This window comes from Podarcis pityusensis (genome assembly GCF_964106645.2).
Source record: "Podarcis pityusensis genome assembly, chromosome: Z".
Classification (NCBI taxonomy): Eukaryota; Metazoa; Chordata; class Lepidosauria; order Squamata; family Lacertidae; genus Podarcis; species Podarcis pityusensis.
This window is the reverse complement of record NC_138044.1, coordinates 335,801-349,808: the sequence shown is the minus strand read 5'-3', so window position 1 is coordinate 349,808 and position 14,008 is coordinate 335,801. Positions and strand designations below refer to the sequence as shown.

General features: G+C 45.9%; 2 protein-coding genes across 6 annotated transcripts in view; one reads left to right on the top strand and one right to left on the bottom strand.

The window, feature by feature from the left end:
* GLE1 (GLE1 RNA export mediator) overlaps positions 1–14,008 on the top strand; it is a gene marked incomplete at its 5' end in the record, with an annotated part of 24,262 nt that overhangs the window by 703 nt on the left and 9,551 nt on the right. Inside the window, 6 exons of the mRNA XM_080991220.1 lie at positions 1,674–1,919; positions 2,850–3,091; positions 4,504–4,511; positions 5,445–5,584; positions 8,617–8,686; positions 12,813–12,955. Of these exons, the coding sequence (XP_080847346.1) occupies positions 1,674–1,919; positions 2,850–3,091; positions 4,504–4,511; positions 5,445–5,584; positions 8,617–8,686; positions 12,813–12,955 (849 nt within the window). The remainder of the gene's footprint in view (positions 1–1,673; positions 1,920–2,849; positions 3,092–4,503; positions 4,512–5,444; positions 5,585–8,616; positions 8,687–12,812; positions 12,956–14,008) is intronic.
* LOC308468207 (uncharacterized protein) lies at positions 8,713–12,411 on the bottom strand. Of its 5 annotated transcripts, none has more exons than XM_080990197.1 (4): positions 11,721–12,411; positions 10,932–11,061; positions 8,972–9,485; positions 8,713–8,775 (listed from the first exon to the last, which is right to left on the bottom strand). In XM_080990197.1, the coding sequence occupies exons 1-3, from the start codon at positions 12,268–12,270 to the stop codon at positions 9,203–9,205; spliced, it is 963 nt and encodes a 320-aa protein (XP_080846323.1). In that variant the 5' UTR covers positions 12,271–12,411; the 3' UTR covers positions 8,713–8,775; positions 8,972–9,202. The 5 variants fall into 5 exon arrangements, 4 of the variants coding, with proteins under 4 accessions (XP_080846323.1, XP_080846324.1, XP_080846322.1 ...); XM_080990198.1 differs by having other exon boundaries at positions 8,713–8,850; positions 9,036–9,485; XR_013981523.1 differs by having other exon boundaries at positions 8,713–9,485; positions 10,932–11,370; positions 11,721–12,238.

Here is a 14,008-nt window from a genome sequence, read left to right as displayed (position 1 = left end):
CTCCTCCCTCCCTCTCCCTCCCTCCCTGACTCCTCTTCCTTCATCCCTGACTCCGCCTCCCCTCCCTCCCTCCCTGACTCCGCCTCCCTCCCTCCCTTTGTGACTCCACCTTCTATCCCTCCCTCCCTCTCCCTCCCTGACTCCGCCTCTTCCCTCCCTGACTCCACCTCCTCTCTCCCTGAGTCCTCTTCCTTCATCCCTGACTCCGCCTCCTCTCCCTCCCTCCCTGACTCCGCCTCCCTCCCTGACTCCACCTCCTCTCCCTCCCTGATTCCACATCCTCTCCCTCCCTCCCCCTCCCTCCCTGACTCCACCTCCTCTCCCTCCTTCCCTCCCTCCCTCCCTCCCTGACTCCGCCTCCTCTCCCTCCTTCCCTCCCTCCCTCCCTGACTCCACCTCTTCCCTCCCTGACTCCCCCTCCTCCCTCCCTCCCTCCCTGATGCCTCTTCCTTCATCCCTGACTCCGCCTCTCCTCCCTCCCTCCCTGACTCCGCCTCCCTCCTTCCCTTCCTGACTCCACCTTCTATCCCTCCCTCCCTCTCCCTCCCTGACTCCGCCTCTTCCCTCCCTGACTCCACCTCCTCCCTCCCTCTCCCTCCCTCTCTCCCTCCCTCTCTCCCTGAGTCCTCTTCCTTCATCCCTGACTCCGCCTCCCTCCCTGACTCCGCCTCCTCTCCCTCCCTCCCTGACTCCGCCTCCCTCCTTCCCTCCCTGACTCCGCCTCCTCTCCCTCCCTCCCTGACTCCACCTCTTCCCTCCCTGACTCCACCTCCTCCCTCCCTGATTCCACATCCTCTCCCTCCCTCCCCCTCCCTCCCTGACTCCACCTCCTCTCCCTCCTTCCCTCCCTCCCTCCCTGACTCCCCCTCCTCCCTCCCTCCCTCCCTGATGCCTCGTCCTTCATCCCTGACTCCGCCTCCTCTCCCTCCCTCCCTGACTCCGCCTCCCTCCTTCCCTTCCTGACTCCACCTTCTATCCCTCCCTCCCTCTCCCTCCCTGACTCCACCTACTCCCTCCCTGACTCCACCTCCCTCCCTGACTCCACCTCCTCTCTCCCTCTGACCCCACCTCCTCTCCCTCCCTCCCTCTCCCAGACTCCTTCCTCCCTGATTCCACCTCCTCTCCCTCCCTCTCTCCCTGACTCCGCCTCCTTTCCCTTCCTGACTCCACCTCCTCCCTCCCTGACTCCACCTCCTCTCCCTCCCTCCCTCCCTCTTTGACTCCACCTCCTCTCCCAGACTCCTCCCTCCCTCCCTCCCTCCCTGACTCCGCCTCCCTCCCTCCCTTCCTGACTACACCTTCTATCCCTCCCTCCCTCTCCCTCCCTGACTCCACCTCCTCTCCCTCTCTCCCTCTCTCCCTCCGTCTCTTCCTCCCCCTTTCCCTCCCTGAATCCACCTCCTCTCCCTCCCTCCCTCTCTTTGACTCCATCTCCTCTCCCTCCCTCCTTCCCTCCCTCCCTCCTTCCCTCCCTCCCTCCTTCCCTCCCTCCCTCCCTCCTTCCTTCCTTCCTTCCTTCCTTCCTTCCTTCCTTCCTTCCTTCCCTCTTTCCCTCCTTCCCTCTCTCCTTCCCTCCCTCCCTCCCTTCCTTTCCTTCTTTTCACTTCCTCCTCCCCTTCCTCTTCTCCCTCGCTCCCTCCCTCCCTCACTGACTCCGCCCCCTCTCCCCCCAGCTCCTCAGCCGCAAGCTGCGCGAAGCGGAGCAGCGGCGCCTCCGGCAGGAAGAGGCGGAGCTCCAGCGCCGGGAGGCGGGGCAAGAGCGGCTCCGCCGCCTCTACGCCGCCCAGGAAGAGCTCCTGCAGGCCAATCGGGGACTCGGGTTCGAGGCCGGCCAGCAAGGCCCCGCCTACGCCCCCTATGCCGAGCGCGGGAACCGGATCTGCGGGGAGGTGTCGGCCCTGGTGCGGACGGCGAGTGAGGTGAGTTCCTTCCTTCCTTCCTTCCTTCCCCTTTCCTTCCTTCTTGCATTTCCTTCTTTCCTGTATTTCCTTCTTTCCTTCCTTCCTTTTTCCTTCCTTCCTGCATTTCCTTCCTCCCTCCCTCCCTCCCTTCCCTCCCTTCCTTCCTTTTCCTTTCCTTTCTCCTTCCCTTCCTGCCCCTTCCTTTCATTTCCCTTCCTTCTTGCATTTCCTTCCTTCCTTCCTTCCTTCCTTCCTTCCTTCCTCCCTTCCTTCCTCCCTTCTTGCATTTCCTTCTTTCCTGCATTTCCTTCCTTCCTTCCTTCCTTCTTTCCTTCCTTCCCCTTTCCTTCCTTCCTGCATTTCCTTCCTCCCTCCCTCCCTTCCCTTCCTTCCTTCCTTTTCCTTTCCTTCTTTTCCCTTCCCTTCCTTCCCCTTCCTTTCATTTCCTTTCCTTCTTGCATTTCATTCCCTTCCTTCCTTCCTTCCTTTTTTCCTTCCTTCCTTCTTGCCTTTTCTGCTTTCCTTCTCTCTCTCCTTTCTTCCTTCCTTCCTCCTTCCTTCCTTCTTTCCTTTCCTTTCTCCCTTCCCTCCCTCCCCCCCTTCCCTTTCCCTTTCCTTCCTTCTTGCATTTCCTTCCTTCCTTTCCCTTCCTTCCTTCCTTCCTTCCTTCCTTCTTGCATTTCTTTCCTTCCTTTTTTTCTTCCTTCCTTCCCTCCCTCCCTCTCTTGCCTTCCTTCTTTCACTTCCTTCTTCCCTTCCCTTCCTTCTTGCCTTTTCTGCCTTCTTCCTTTCCCCTTCTTTCCTTCCTCCCTCCCTTCCTTTCCCTTCCTTCTTGCCTTTTCTGCCTTCTTCCTTTCCCCTTCTTTCCTTCCTCCCTCCCTTCCTTCCTTCTTCCTTCCTTCCTTCCTTCCTTCCTCCTTTTCACTTCCTCCTTCCTTCCTTCCCCAGAGAGGATTCCCCGATCCCGCCGACCTGGCTTCCGCCGACCAGGCCCTCCTGGAAATGCGGAATCTCGTTTCCGGCTTGCGGGAAGAGATCTCCCTCGCCGCCCAACGCAGGAAGCAGGAAGAGGAAGCGGAAAAAGCGGCGGCCGAGAAGGCGAAAAACGAGAAAAACGAGAAAACGCCCAGCAGCCAGGATCCGGAAAAAGATCCCCTTCCGGAAAGTTCCGGAAAATCCCGGAAAAAACGGTGCGTTTTTGATATAATGATCTTTCCGTTCGTTTTTTGAGATTCCGGTTGTGGTGGAATAATAATAATAATAATAATAATAATAATAATAATAAATATTATTATAATAATATATTATTATTATTATAATATATTATAATAACAATAATTCCACCACAAAATTAATAATAATAATAGTATTATTCATTTTGTGGTGGAATTATTATTATTATTATTATTATTATTATTATTATTATTATTTATTAATTAATTATTGTGTGGTGGATTTGTTATTATCATTATTAATAATTTTGTGGTGGAATTCTCATTCTTTGTTTTTTTATTTTTACAATTTAATTGCAGTTTTTATTTATAACATAACATTATTATTATTTTGTGGTGGAATTCTTATTCTTCTTATTTATTTTGTGGTGGAAATCTTATTATTTAGTTTGTGGTGGAATTCATATTATTATTATTTATTTTGTGGTGCAATTATTCCTATTATTGTTATTTATTTTGTGGCGCAATTATTGTTATTATTTATTTTTATAATTTAATTGCAGTTTTTATTTACAACATAACATTATTATTATTTTGTGGTGGAATTCTTATTCTTATTATTTATTTTGGGGTGGAAATCTTATTATTATTTATTTTGTGGTGGAAATCTTATTATTATTTAGTTTGTGGTGGAAATCTTACTATTATTTATTTTGTGGTGGAAATCTTATTATTATTTAGTTTGTGGTGGAATTCATATTATTATTATTTATTTTCTGGTGCAATTATTCTTATTATTGTTATTTATTTTGTTGCGCAATTATTGTTATTATTTATTTTTATAATTTAATTGCAGTTTTTATTTACAACATAACATTATTATTATTTTGTGGTGGAATTCATATTATTATTATTTATTTTCTGGTGCAATTATTCTTATTATTGTTATTTATTTTGTGGCGCAATTATTGTTATTATTTATTTTTATAAATTATTTGCAGTTTTTATTTACAACATAACATTATTATTATTTTGTGGTGGAATTCATATTATTATTATTTATTTTGTGGTGCAATTATTCTTATTATTGTTATTTATTTTGTGGCGCAATTATTGTTATTATTTATTTTTATAATTTAATTGATTTTTTTATTTACAACATAACATTACTATTATTATTATTATTATTATTATTCTATTGCTTATTATATTTTATTTTATTCTGGGAATGATTTCTTCTTATCCCCATTTCGGACACCGATAAATCCCATTTTTGGTAGCGATAGAAGTAATAATAATAATAATATTTATTATTATTGTTATTGTTGTTGTTGTTATTACTACTCTATGATTTATTATTTATTATTTTATGCTGGGAATGATTTCTAATTATCACCATTTCGGACACTGATAAATCTCATTTTTGGTAGCGATAGAAGTAATAATAATAATAATAATAATAATATTTATTATTATTGTTGTTATTGTTATTATTACTACTCTATTATTTATTATTTATTATTTTATGCTGGGAATGATTTCTAATTATCACCATTTCGGACTCTGATAGATCTGTTGTCCTTCTAAATCCTGTTTTTGGTTGCAATATTATTATTATTATAATTATTATTATTAACAATGTTCTATTATTTATTATTATTTATTATTTCATACTGGGAATTATTTCTAATTATCCCAGTTTCGGACACTGATAGATCTGTCGACCTTCTGAATCTCGTTTTCAGTTGTAATAGAAATAATAATAATAGTATTTAATATATAATATATAATAATATATAATACTAAATAATAACAACAACAACAAAACAACAAAGCAACAACAACAACAATAATAATAATAATTAGCTGAAATAATAATAATTGTGTATTATTTGTTGTTATTAATTTTGTAGGCCATTTTCAGTCCTGGAGATCAGTTTCAGTGAAATATATCCAAATAAATATAAAAATAAATGAATAATCTTTGCAAGTCATTTTCAGTCCTGGAGATCAGTTTCAGTGAAATAGATCGAAATAAATATAAATATAATCTCTCGCTCTCGATATAATTAATATTTATATTATATATCAAAATAAATATAAATATAATCTCTCTTTCTCTATAATTTATATTTATGTTTAAATATAAATATAATTATTACTTATATTTAATTTTAAATGTAAATATAATTATTCATCTTTATAAGCCGCTTTCAGTCCTGGAGATCAGTGAAATATATCGAAATTATATATAATATAAATTATAAATAATATAAATTATTTATATTTATATTTATAGTTATACTTATATCAAAATAAGCCGCTTTCAGTCCTGGAGATCAGTGAAATAGATCGAAATAAATGCAAATAGAAACAGAAATCCATCGTCTTTTTTTAGGGCTCCAGCTCAAGTCCGACGAAAAGACCCTCCAGTGGTACCAGCAGCTCCAGGACCAGTTGGACCAGTGTGTGGATTCCTTTGCCGGCCTGGCCAATAGCAAAGACCGCCAGGTAGCCCCTCCCCCAACCTTGGGGATCGTCCGCCAGATCCCCAGGCGATTTCCGGGATCCCTGGACTGTTTCCCGGATCCCCGTATGAGTCCCAGGATCCTTGGAGGAGTTCCCCGGATCCTTGGATGGTTCCCTGGATCCCCAGGCGAGTCCCTGGATCCCTCTGTGATTCCACGGATCCTCGGACGGTTTCCCAGATCCTTGGACGATTCCCCGGATCCTTTTAGGAGTCCCTGGATCCCCAGGCGATTCCCCCCGGATCCCTGGAGGGTTTGCTGGATCCCTGTAGGAGTCCCTGGATCCCTCTATGGTTCCCCAGATCCTCAGATGATTCCCTGGATCCCTGGAGGAGTCCCTGGATCCCACTTTGATTCCCCAGATCCTCAGACTGTTCCCTGGATGAGTCCCTGGATCTTAGGATGGTTCCCTGGATCCCCATGCGAGTCCCTGGATCCCTCTGCGATTCCACGGATCCTTGGACAATTCCCGGGTCCTTTGAGGAGTCCCTGGATCCCCATACAAGTCCCCGGATCATTGGACGGTTTCCCGGATCCCTGTATGAGTCCCTGGATCCTTTTATGAGTCCCTGGATCCCTCTATGGTTCCCCAGATCCTCGGATGATTCCCTGGATCCCTGGATGAGTCCCTGGATCCCACTATGATTCCCCAGATCCTCAGACTGTTCCCTGGATCCCTGGATGAGTCCCTGGATCTTAGGGTGGTTCCCTGGATCCCCATACGAGTCCCTGGATCCCTCTGTGATTCCACGGATCCTTGGACCATTCCCTGGGTCCTTTTAGGAGTCCCTGGATCCCTCTATGGTTCCCCGGATCCTCGGATGATTCCCTGGATCCCTGGATGAGTCCCTGGATCCCACTATGATTCCCCAGATCCTCAGACTGTTCCCTGGATCCCTGGATGAATCTCTGGATCTTAGGATGGTTCCCTGGATCCCCATGCGAGTCCCTGGATCTCTCTGTGATTCCACGGATCCTTGGACCATTCCCCGGATCCCCATACAAGTCCCCGGATCATTGGACGGTTTCCCGGATCCCTGTATGAGTCCCTGGATCCCTCTACGATTCCCCGGATCCTCGGATGATTCCGCAGATCCCCGGACGAGTCCCTGGATATTAGGATGATTCCCCGGATCCCTGTATAAGTCCCTGAATCCCTCTGTGATTCCCTGGATCATTGGACGATTTCCCGGATCCTTTTAGGAGTTCCTGGATCATTGGATGGTTCCCCAGATCCCTGTATGAGTTCCTGGATCCCTCTATGATTCCCCGGATGCTCAGACGAGTCCCCGGATCCTCGAACCATTCCCCAGATCCTTTTATGAGTCCCTGGATCCCTCTATGATTCCCCAGATCCTCGGACGGTTTCCCAGATCCTTGGACGATTCCCCGGATCCTTTTAGGAGTCCCTGGATCCCCAGGCGATTCCCCCGGATCCCTGGAGGGTTTGCTGGATCCCTGTATGAGTCCCTGGATCCTTTTATGAGTCCCTGGATCCCTCTGTGGTTCCCCAGATCCTCGGATGATTCCCTGGATGAGTCCCTGGATCCCACTATGATTCCCCAGATCCTCAGACTGTTCCCTGGATCCCTGGATGAGTCCCTGGATCTTAGGATGATTCCCTGGATCCCCATGCGAGTCCCTGGATCCCTCTGTGATTCCACGGATCCTTGGACCATTCCCCGGGTCCTTTTAGGAGCCCCTGGATCCCTCTATGGTTCCCCGGATCCTCGGATGATTCCCTGGATCCCTGGATGAGTCCCTGGATCCCACTATGATTCCCCAGATCCTCAGACTGTTCCCTGGATGAGACCCTGGATCTTAGGATGGTTCCCTGGATCCCCATGCGAGTCCCTGAATCCCTCTGTGATTCCACGGATCCTTGGACCATTCCCCGGGTCCTTTGAGGAGTCCCTGGATCCCCATACAAGTCCCCGGATCATTGGACAGTTTCCTGGATCCCTGTATGTGTCCCCGGATCCCTCTACGATTCCCCGGATCCTCGGATGATTCCCTGGATCCCTGGACGGGTCCCCGGATCCTTGGATGATTCTGCAGATCCCCGGACGAGTCCCTGGATCTTAGGATGATTCCCAGGATCCCTGGATGAGTCCCTGGATCCCTCTACGATTCCCCAGATCCTTGGATGGTTCCCTGGATCCCTGGACGGGTCCCCGGATCCTCGGATGATTCCGCAGATCCCCGGACGAGTCCCTGGATCTTAGGATGATTCCCCGGATCCCTGGATGAGTCCCTGGGTCCCTCTATGATTTCCCGGATACTTGGATGATTCCCCGGATCCTTTTAGGAGTCCCTGGATCACCATACGAGTCCCTAGATTATTGGACGGTTCCCCAGATTCCTGCATGAGCCCCTGGATCCCTCTGTGATTCCCCGGATCCCTGGACAATTCCCCGGATCCCTGGACGAGTCCCCGGATCCTTCTACGATCCCCCAGATCCCTGTACAAATCTCTGGATCCTCAGACCATTCCCCCAGATCCTTGGACAATTCCCTGGATCCCTGTACAAGTCCCCGGATCCCCGTACGAGTCCCTGAATCCACGGACAATTCCCAGATCCCTGGACGAGTACCTGGGTCCCTTTATGATTCCCCGGATCCCCGTACGAGTCCCAGGATCCTTGGACGATTCCCCAGATCCTCAGACAATTCCCCGGCTCTCCATACGAGTCCCGGGATCCCCAGACCATTCACCAGATCCCCGTACGATTCCCCAGATCCTCAGACCATTCACCAGATCACTGTACGAGTCCCCGGATCCCCGTACAAGTCCCCAGATCCTCAGACAATTCCCAGATCTCCCTACAAGTCCCTGGATCCTCGGACCATTCCCCGGATCCCCGGATGAGTCCCTGGATCCCTCGGCGATTCCCCAGATCCCTCTATAATTCCCTGGATCCCCGGACGAGTCTCCCGACCCGAATCCCGGGAACGGGAGGGAGGGGGATCCCAAAACGCTGGTGATCCTTTTCCTCTTCCACCCCCCTTTTCCAGGAAAAGAAGATCAAGATGGATCTCCAGAAAGCCGTCACCACTCCTGTCAGTCAAATCTCGACCAGAGCAGGTCAGCCGTTTCCTTTCCGACTTCCTCCTTCCTTTTCCTCCACTTCTTCCTTCCTTTTCCTCCACTTCCTTCTCCCTTTTCCTCCACTTCTTCCTTTTCCGACTTCCCAATTTTCCCTCCACTTCCTCCTTCCTTTTCCTCCTTCCTTCCTTTTCCTTCACTTCCTCCTTCCTTCCACCACTTCCTCCTTCCTTTCCCACCACTTCCTCCTTCCTTTTCCTCCACTTCCTCCTTTCCGCTTCCTCACTTTCCTCAACTTCCTCCTTTTACTCCACTTCCTCTCGCCTTCCTTTTCCTCCACTTTCTCCCTCCTTCCTTTTCCTCCATTTCCTCCTTCCTTTTCCTCCACATCTTTTTCCTCCACTTCCTCCTTCCTTTTCCCTCCACTTCCTTTTCCTTCTTCCCCATTTTTCCTCCACTTCCTCTCCCCTTTTCCTGTTTCTTGTTTCCCAGTTTTCCCTCCACTTTCTCTTTCCTGTTCCTTCTGCTGAATTTTCCCTCCTCTTCCTCCTCCCTTCATCCCTTTTTCGTTTCCCAATTTCCCTTCCTCTTCCCTTTTCCTTCTTCCCAATTTTTCCTGCGCTGCCTTTTCCTTTCTCCAATTCCACTTCCTCCCTCAATCCCTTTTTCCAACTTCCACTTCCTTTTCCAAAACCTTCCACTTCCACTTCCTGTTTCCCAATTTCCCTTCCTCTTCCCTTTTCCTTCTTCCCAATTTTTCCTGCGCTGCCTTTTCCTTTCTCCAATTCCACTTCCTCCCTCAATCCCTTTTTCCAACTTCCACTTCCTTTCCCAAAACCTGCCACTTCCACTTCCTGTTTCCCAACTTCCCGCTTCCTCTTCCTCCAGGATCCCAGCTGAAGGAGATCTTTGACAAGATCCATGCCTTACTCTCCGGGAAACCCCTCTGACCCTCCGCTTCCTCCTCCCTTTACCTTCTTCCTAATTTCCCCTCCACTTCCTCTTTCCACTTCCTGTTTACCAACTTCCTCTAATTCCTCTTCCTCCAGGATCCCAGCTGAAGGAAATCTTTGACAAGATCCACGCCTTACTCTCCGGGAAACCCGTCCGATCCGGCGGGCAAAGCGTTTCCATTGCTTTACATCCTTTTCCTCCTCTTTCCTCCTCCTCTTCCTCCCAACTTCCCAATTTTTCCTCCGCTTCCTCCTTTTTCCCCCTTCTTCCCAATTTTTCCTCCACTTTCTCTTCCCTTTTTCTTCTTCCCAATTTTCCCTCCACTTTCTCCTCCCTTTTCCTGTTTCATAATTTTTCCTCCGTTTTCTCCTTTTCCCGACTTCCGAAATCTTCCACTTCCTCCTCCCTTTTCCTGTTTCCCAATTTCCCCTCCAATTCTTCCTTTTCCTGTTTCCCAATTTTTCCTCCTTTCCCCATCTTCCCAAATCTTTCTCTGCTTTCTCCCTTTTTCCAACTTCCCAAATCTTCCACTTCCACTTTCTGTTTCCCAACTTCCCCTCCACTTCCTGTTCCAACTTCCCAATGTTTCCTCCACTTCCTTTTCCGACTTCCTAATTTTTCCTCAGTTTCCTCCTTTTTCCAACTTCCCAAATCTTCCTCCACTTCCTCCTTTTTCCAACTTCCCAAATCTTCCACTTCCTTTTCCTGTTTCCCCACTTCCACTTCCTGTTTCCCAATTTCCCCTCCGCTTCCTCTTCCTCCAGGATCCCAGCTGAAGGAGATCTTTGACAAGATCCACGCCTTACTCTCTGGGAAACCCGTCCGACCCTCCGCTTCCTCCTCCCTTTACCTTCTTCCTAATTTCCCCTGCACTTCCTCTTTCCACTTCCTGTTTCCCAACTTCCTATTTCTCTAATTCCTTTCTTTCCTTCCTCCAGGATCCCAGCTGAAGCAAATATTCCTGTTTCCCAATTTCCCCTCCACTTCCTCTTCCTTTTTCCAACTTCCCAAATTTTCACTTCCACTTCCTGTTTCCCAACTTCCTCTAATTCCTCCGCTTCCTCTTCCTCCAGGATCTCAGCTGAAGGAGATCTTTGACAAGATCCACGCCTTACTCTCCAGGAAACCCGTCCGACCCTCCGCTTCCTAATTTCCCCTCCACTTCCCCTTTCCACTTCCTGTTTCCCAACTTCCTCTAATTCCTCCGCTTCCTCTTCCTCCAGGATCCCAGCTGAAGGAGATCTTTGACAAGATCCACGCCTCACTCTCCGGGACCCCCCCGACCCTCCGCTTCCTCCTCCCTTTACCTTCTTCCTAATTTCCCCTCCACTTCCTCTTTCCACTTCCTGTTTCCCAACTTCCCGCTTCCTCTTCCTCCAGGATCCCAGCTGAAGGAGATCTTTGACAAGATCCACGCCTTACTCTCCGGGAAACCCCTCCAACCCTCCGCTTCCTCCTCCCTTTACCTTCTTCCTAATTTCCCCTCCACTTCCTCTTTCCACTTCTTGTTTCCCAACTTCCTCTTCCTCTAATTCCTTTCCTTCCTTCCTTCTTCCAGGATCCCAGCTGAAGCAAATATTCCTGTTTCCCAATTTCCCCTCCACTTCCTCCTTCCTTTTCCTCCCTCCTTTTTCCTCCACTTCTTCCTTCCTTTTCCTCCATTTCCTCCTTCCTTCCACCACTTCCTCCTTCCTTTCCCACCACTTCCTTCTTCCTTTTCCTCCACTTCCTCCTTTCCCTCCACTTCCTCCCTTTCCTCCACTTCCTCCCTTTCCTCCACTTCCTCTCTCTTTCCTTTTCCTCCGCTTCCTCCTCCCTTTACCTTCTTCCTAATTCCCCCTCCACTTCCTCTTTCCACTTCCCGTTTCCCAACTTCCCGCTTCCTCTTCCTCCAGGATCCCAGCTGAAGTGGATCTTTGACAAGATCCACGCCTTACTCTCTGGGAAACCCATCCGACCCTCCACTTCCTCTTCCTTTTTCCAACTTCCCAAATTTTCCACTTCCACTTCCTCTTTCCCAACTTCCTCTAATTCCTCTGCTTCCTTCCTCCAGGATCCCAGCTGAAGCAAATATTCCTGTTTCCCAATTTCCCCTCCACTTCCTCTTCCTTTTTCCAACTTCCCAAATTTTCCACTTCCACTTCCTGTTTCCCAACTTCCTCTAATTCCTCCGCTTCCTCTTCCTCCAGGATCCCAGCTGAAGGAGATCTTTGACAAGATCCACGCCTTACTCTCCAGGAAACCCGTCCGACCCTCCGCTTCCTAATTTCCCCTCCACTTCCTCTTTCCACTTCCTGTTTCCCAACTTCCTCCTCCTCTAATTCCTTTCCTTCCTTCCTTCCTCCAGGATCCCAGCTGAAGCAAATATTCCTGTTTCCCAATTTCCCCTCCACTTCCTCCTTCCTTTTCCTCCCTCCTTTTTCCTCCACTTCCTCCTTCCTTTCCCACCACTTCCTCCTTCCTTTTCCTCCACTTCCTCCTTTCGCTCCGCTTCCTCCCTTTCCTCCACTTCCTCTCTCCTTCCTTTCCCTCCACTTCCTCCTTTCCCTCCGCTTCCTCCCTTTCCTCCACTTCCTCCTTTTCCTCCACTTCCTCTTTCCTTCCTTTCCCTCCACTTCCTCTCTCCTTCCTTTTCCTCCACCCTTCCTTTTCCTCCTTTTCCTCCACATCTTTTTCTTCCACTTTCTCCTTCCTTTTCCTCCACTTCCTCCTTCCTTTTCCTCCACTTCCTCCTTCCTTTTCCTCCACTTCCTCCTTCCTTTTCCAACTTCCCAGTGTTTCCTCCAATTCCTTTTCCTTCTTCCCAATTTCTCCTCCACTTCCTCTCCCCTTTTCCTGTTTCCCAGTTTTCCCTCCACTTTCTCCTCCCTTGACCTTCTTCCTAATTTCCCCTCCACTTCCTCTTTCCACTTCCTGTTTCCCAACTTCCCGCTTCCTCTTCCTCCAGGATCCCAGCTGAAGGAGATCTTTGACAAGATCCACGCCTTACTCTCCGGGAAACCCGTCCGATCCTCCACTTCCTCCTTTTCCTCCACTTCCTCTCACCTTCTTTTCCCTCCACTTTCTCCTTCCTTTTCCTCCACTTCCTCCTTCATTTTCCTGTTTCCCAGTTTTCCCTCCACTTTCTCCTCCCTTGACCTTCTTCCTAATTTCCCCTCCACTTCCTCTTTCCACTTCCTGTTTCCCAACTTCCCGCTTCCTCTTCCTCCAGGATCCCAGCTGAAGGAGATCTTTGACAAGATCCACGCCTTACTCTCCGGGAAACCCGTCCGATCCGGCGGCCAAAGCGTTTCCGTCACTCTCCACCCGGAAGCCCTCAACTTTTCCTACTACAAACTGGCGGAAAAATTTGTGGTAAGAGAATTTTTGGGGAAATTTCCCCCAATATTTCGATTTCCCCCCAAATTTATTTGCAGAATTAAATTGAATGAAATTGGATTGGATTAGATTGAATTAAATTAAAAATTAAATTAAATTAAATTAAAAATTAAATGGAATTAAATTTTAATTTAAATTAAATTTTAAATTAAATTAAAATTAAAAATTAAATTAAAATAAATTAAAAATTAAATTGAATTAAATTATAAATTAAATTAAACTAAAAATTAAATTAAAATTAAAATTAAAATTGAATTAAATTAAAATAAATTAAAAATTAAATTAAATTAAAAATTAAAGCAAATTAAAATAAATGGAATGAAAGTAAATGAAATGGAATGAAAAATGAAATGAAATGAAATTCAAAAATGAAATGAAATTGAAATAAATGGAATTAAAGTAAATGAAATGAAAAATGAAATTAAATTGAATTAAAAATTAAAGTAAATGAAATGAAATTCAAAAATGAAATGAAATTAAAAATGAAATGAAATTCAAAAATGAAATGAAATGAAATTAAAAATGAAATGAAATGAAATTCAAAAATGAAATGAAATTCAAATAAATTGAATTAAAGTAAATGAAATTAAAAATGAAATTAAATTGAATTAAAAATAAAAGTAAATTAAAATAAATTGATTGAAAGTATTATTATTGATATTACTATTACTACTACTACTATTATAATTGATATTATTACGACTACTACTATTATTATTACTACTATTATTGCTATTATTATTATTATTATTATTATTATTATTATTGATATTGTTATTGCTACTACTATGATTACTACTACTACTACTATTGGTATTATTACGACTACTATTATTACTGATATTACTATTACTACTATTATTATTATTGATATTACGACTACTACTATTATTATTACTATTATTGATATTGTTATTATTATTATTGATATTGTTATTGTTGATATTGTTGTTATTATTACTACTACTACTATTTCTATTATTACTATTATTACTACTATTATTATTTCTGATATTATTTTTACTATTA

Excerpts from the sequence above, each read along its gene's own strand:
- LOC308468207 (XM_080990196.1), bottom strand. The coding sequence starts at position 12,270 with ATGTGGAGGAAAAGGAGGAAAAGGAAGGGTGGAGGAAAAGGAAGGAGA. Across the intron at positions 11,062-11,720 it reads GGAAGTGGAAAATTTGGGAA|GGAGGAGGAAGCGGAGGGTT; the intron begins GTTGGAAAAAGG and ends AAGAAGGTAAAG. Across the intron at positions 9,486-10,931 it reads ACAGGAAGTGGAAAGAGGAA|GTTTTGGGAAAGGAAGTGGA; the intron begins GTGGAGGGGAAA and ends TGGAAGTGGCAG.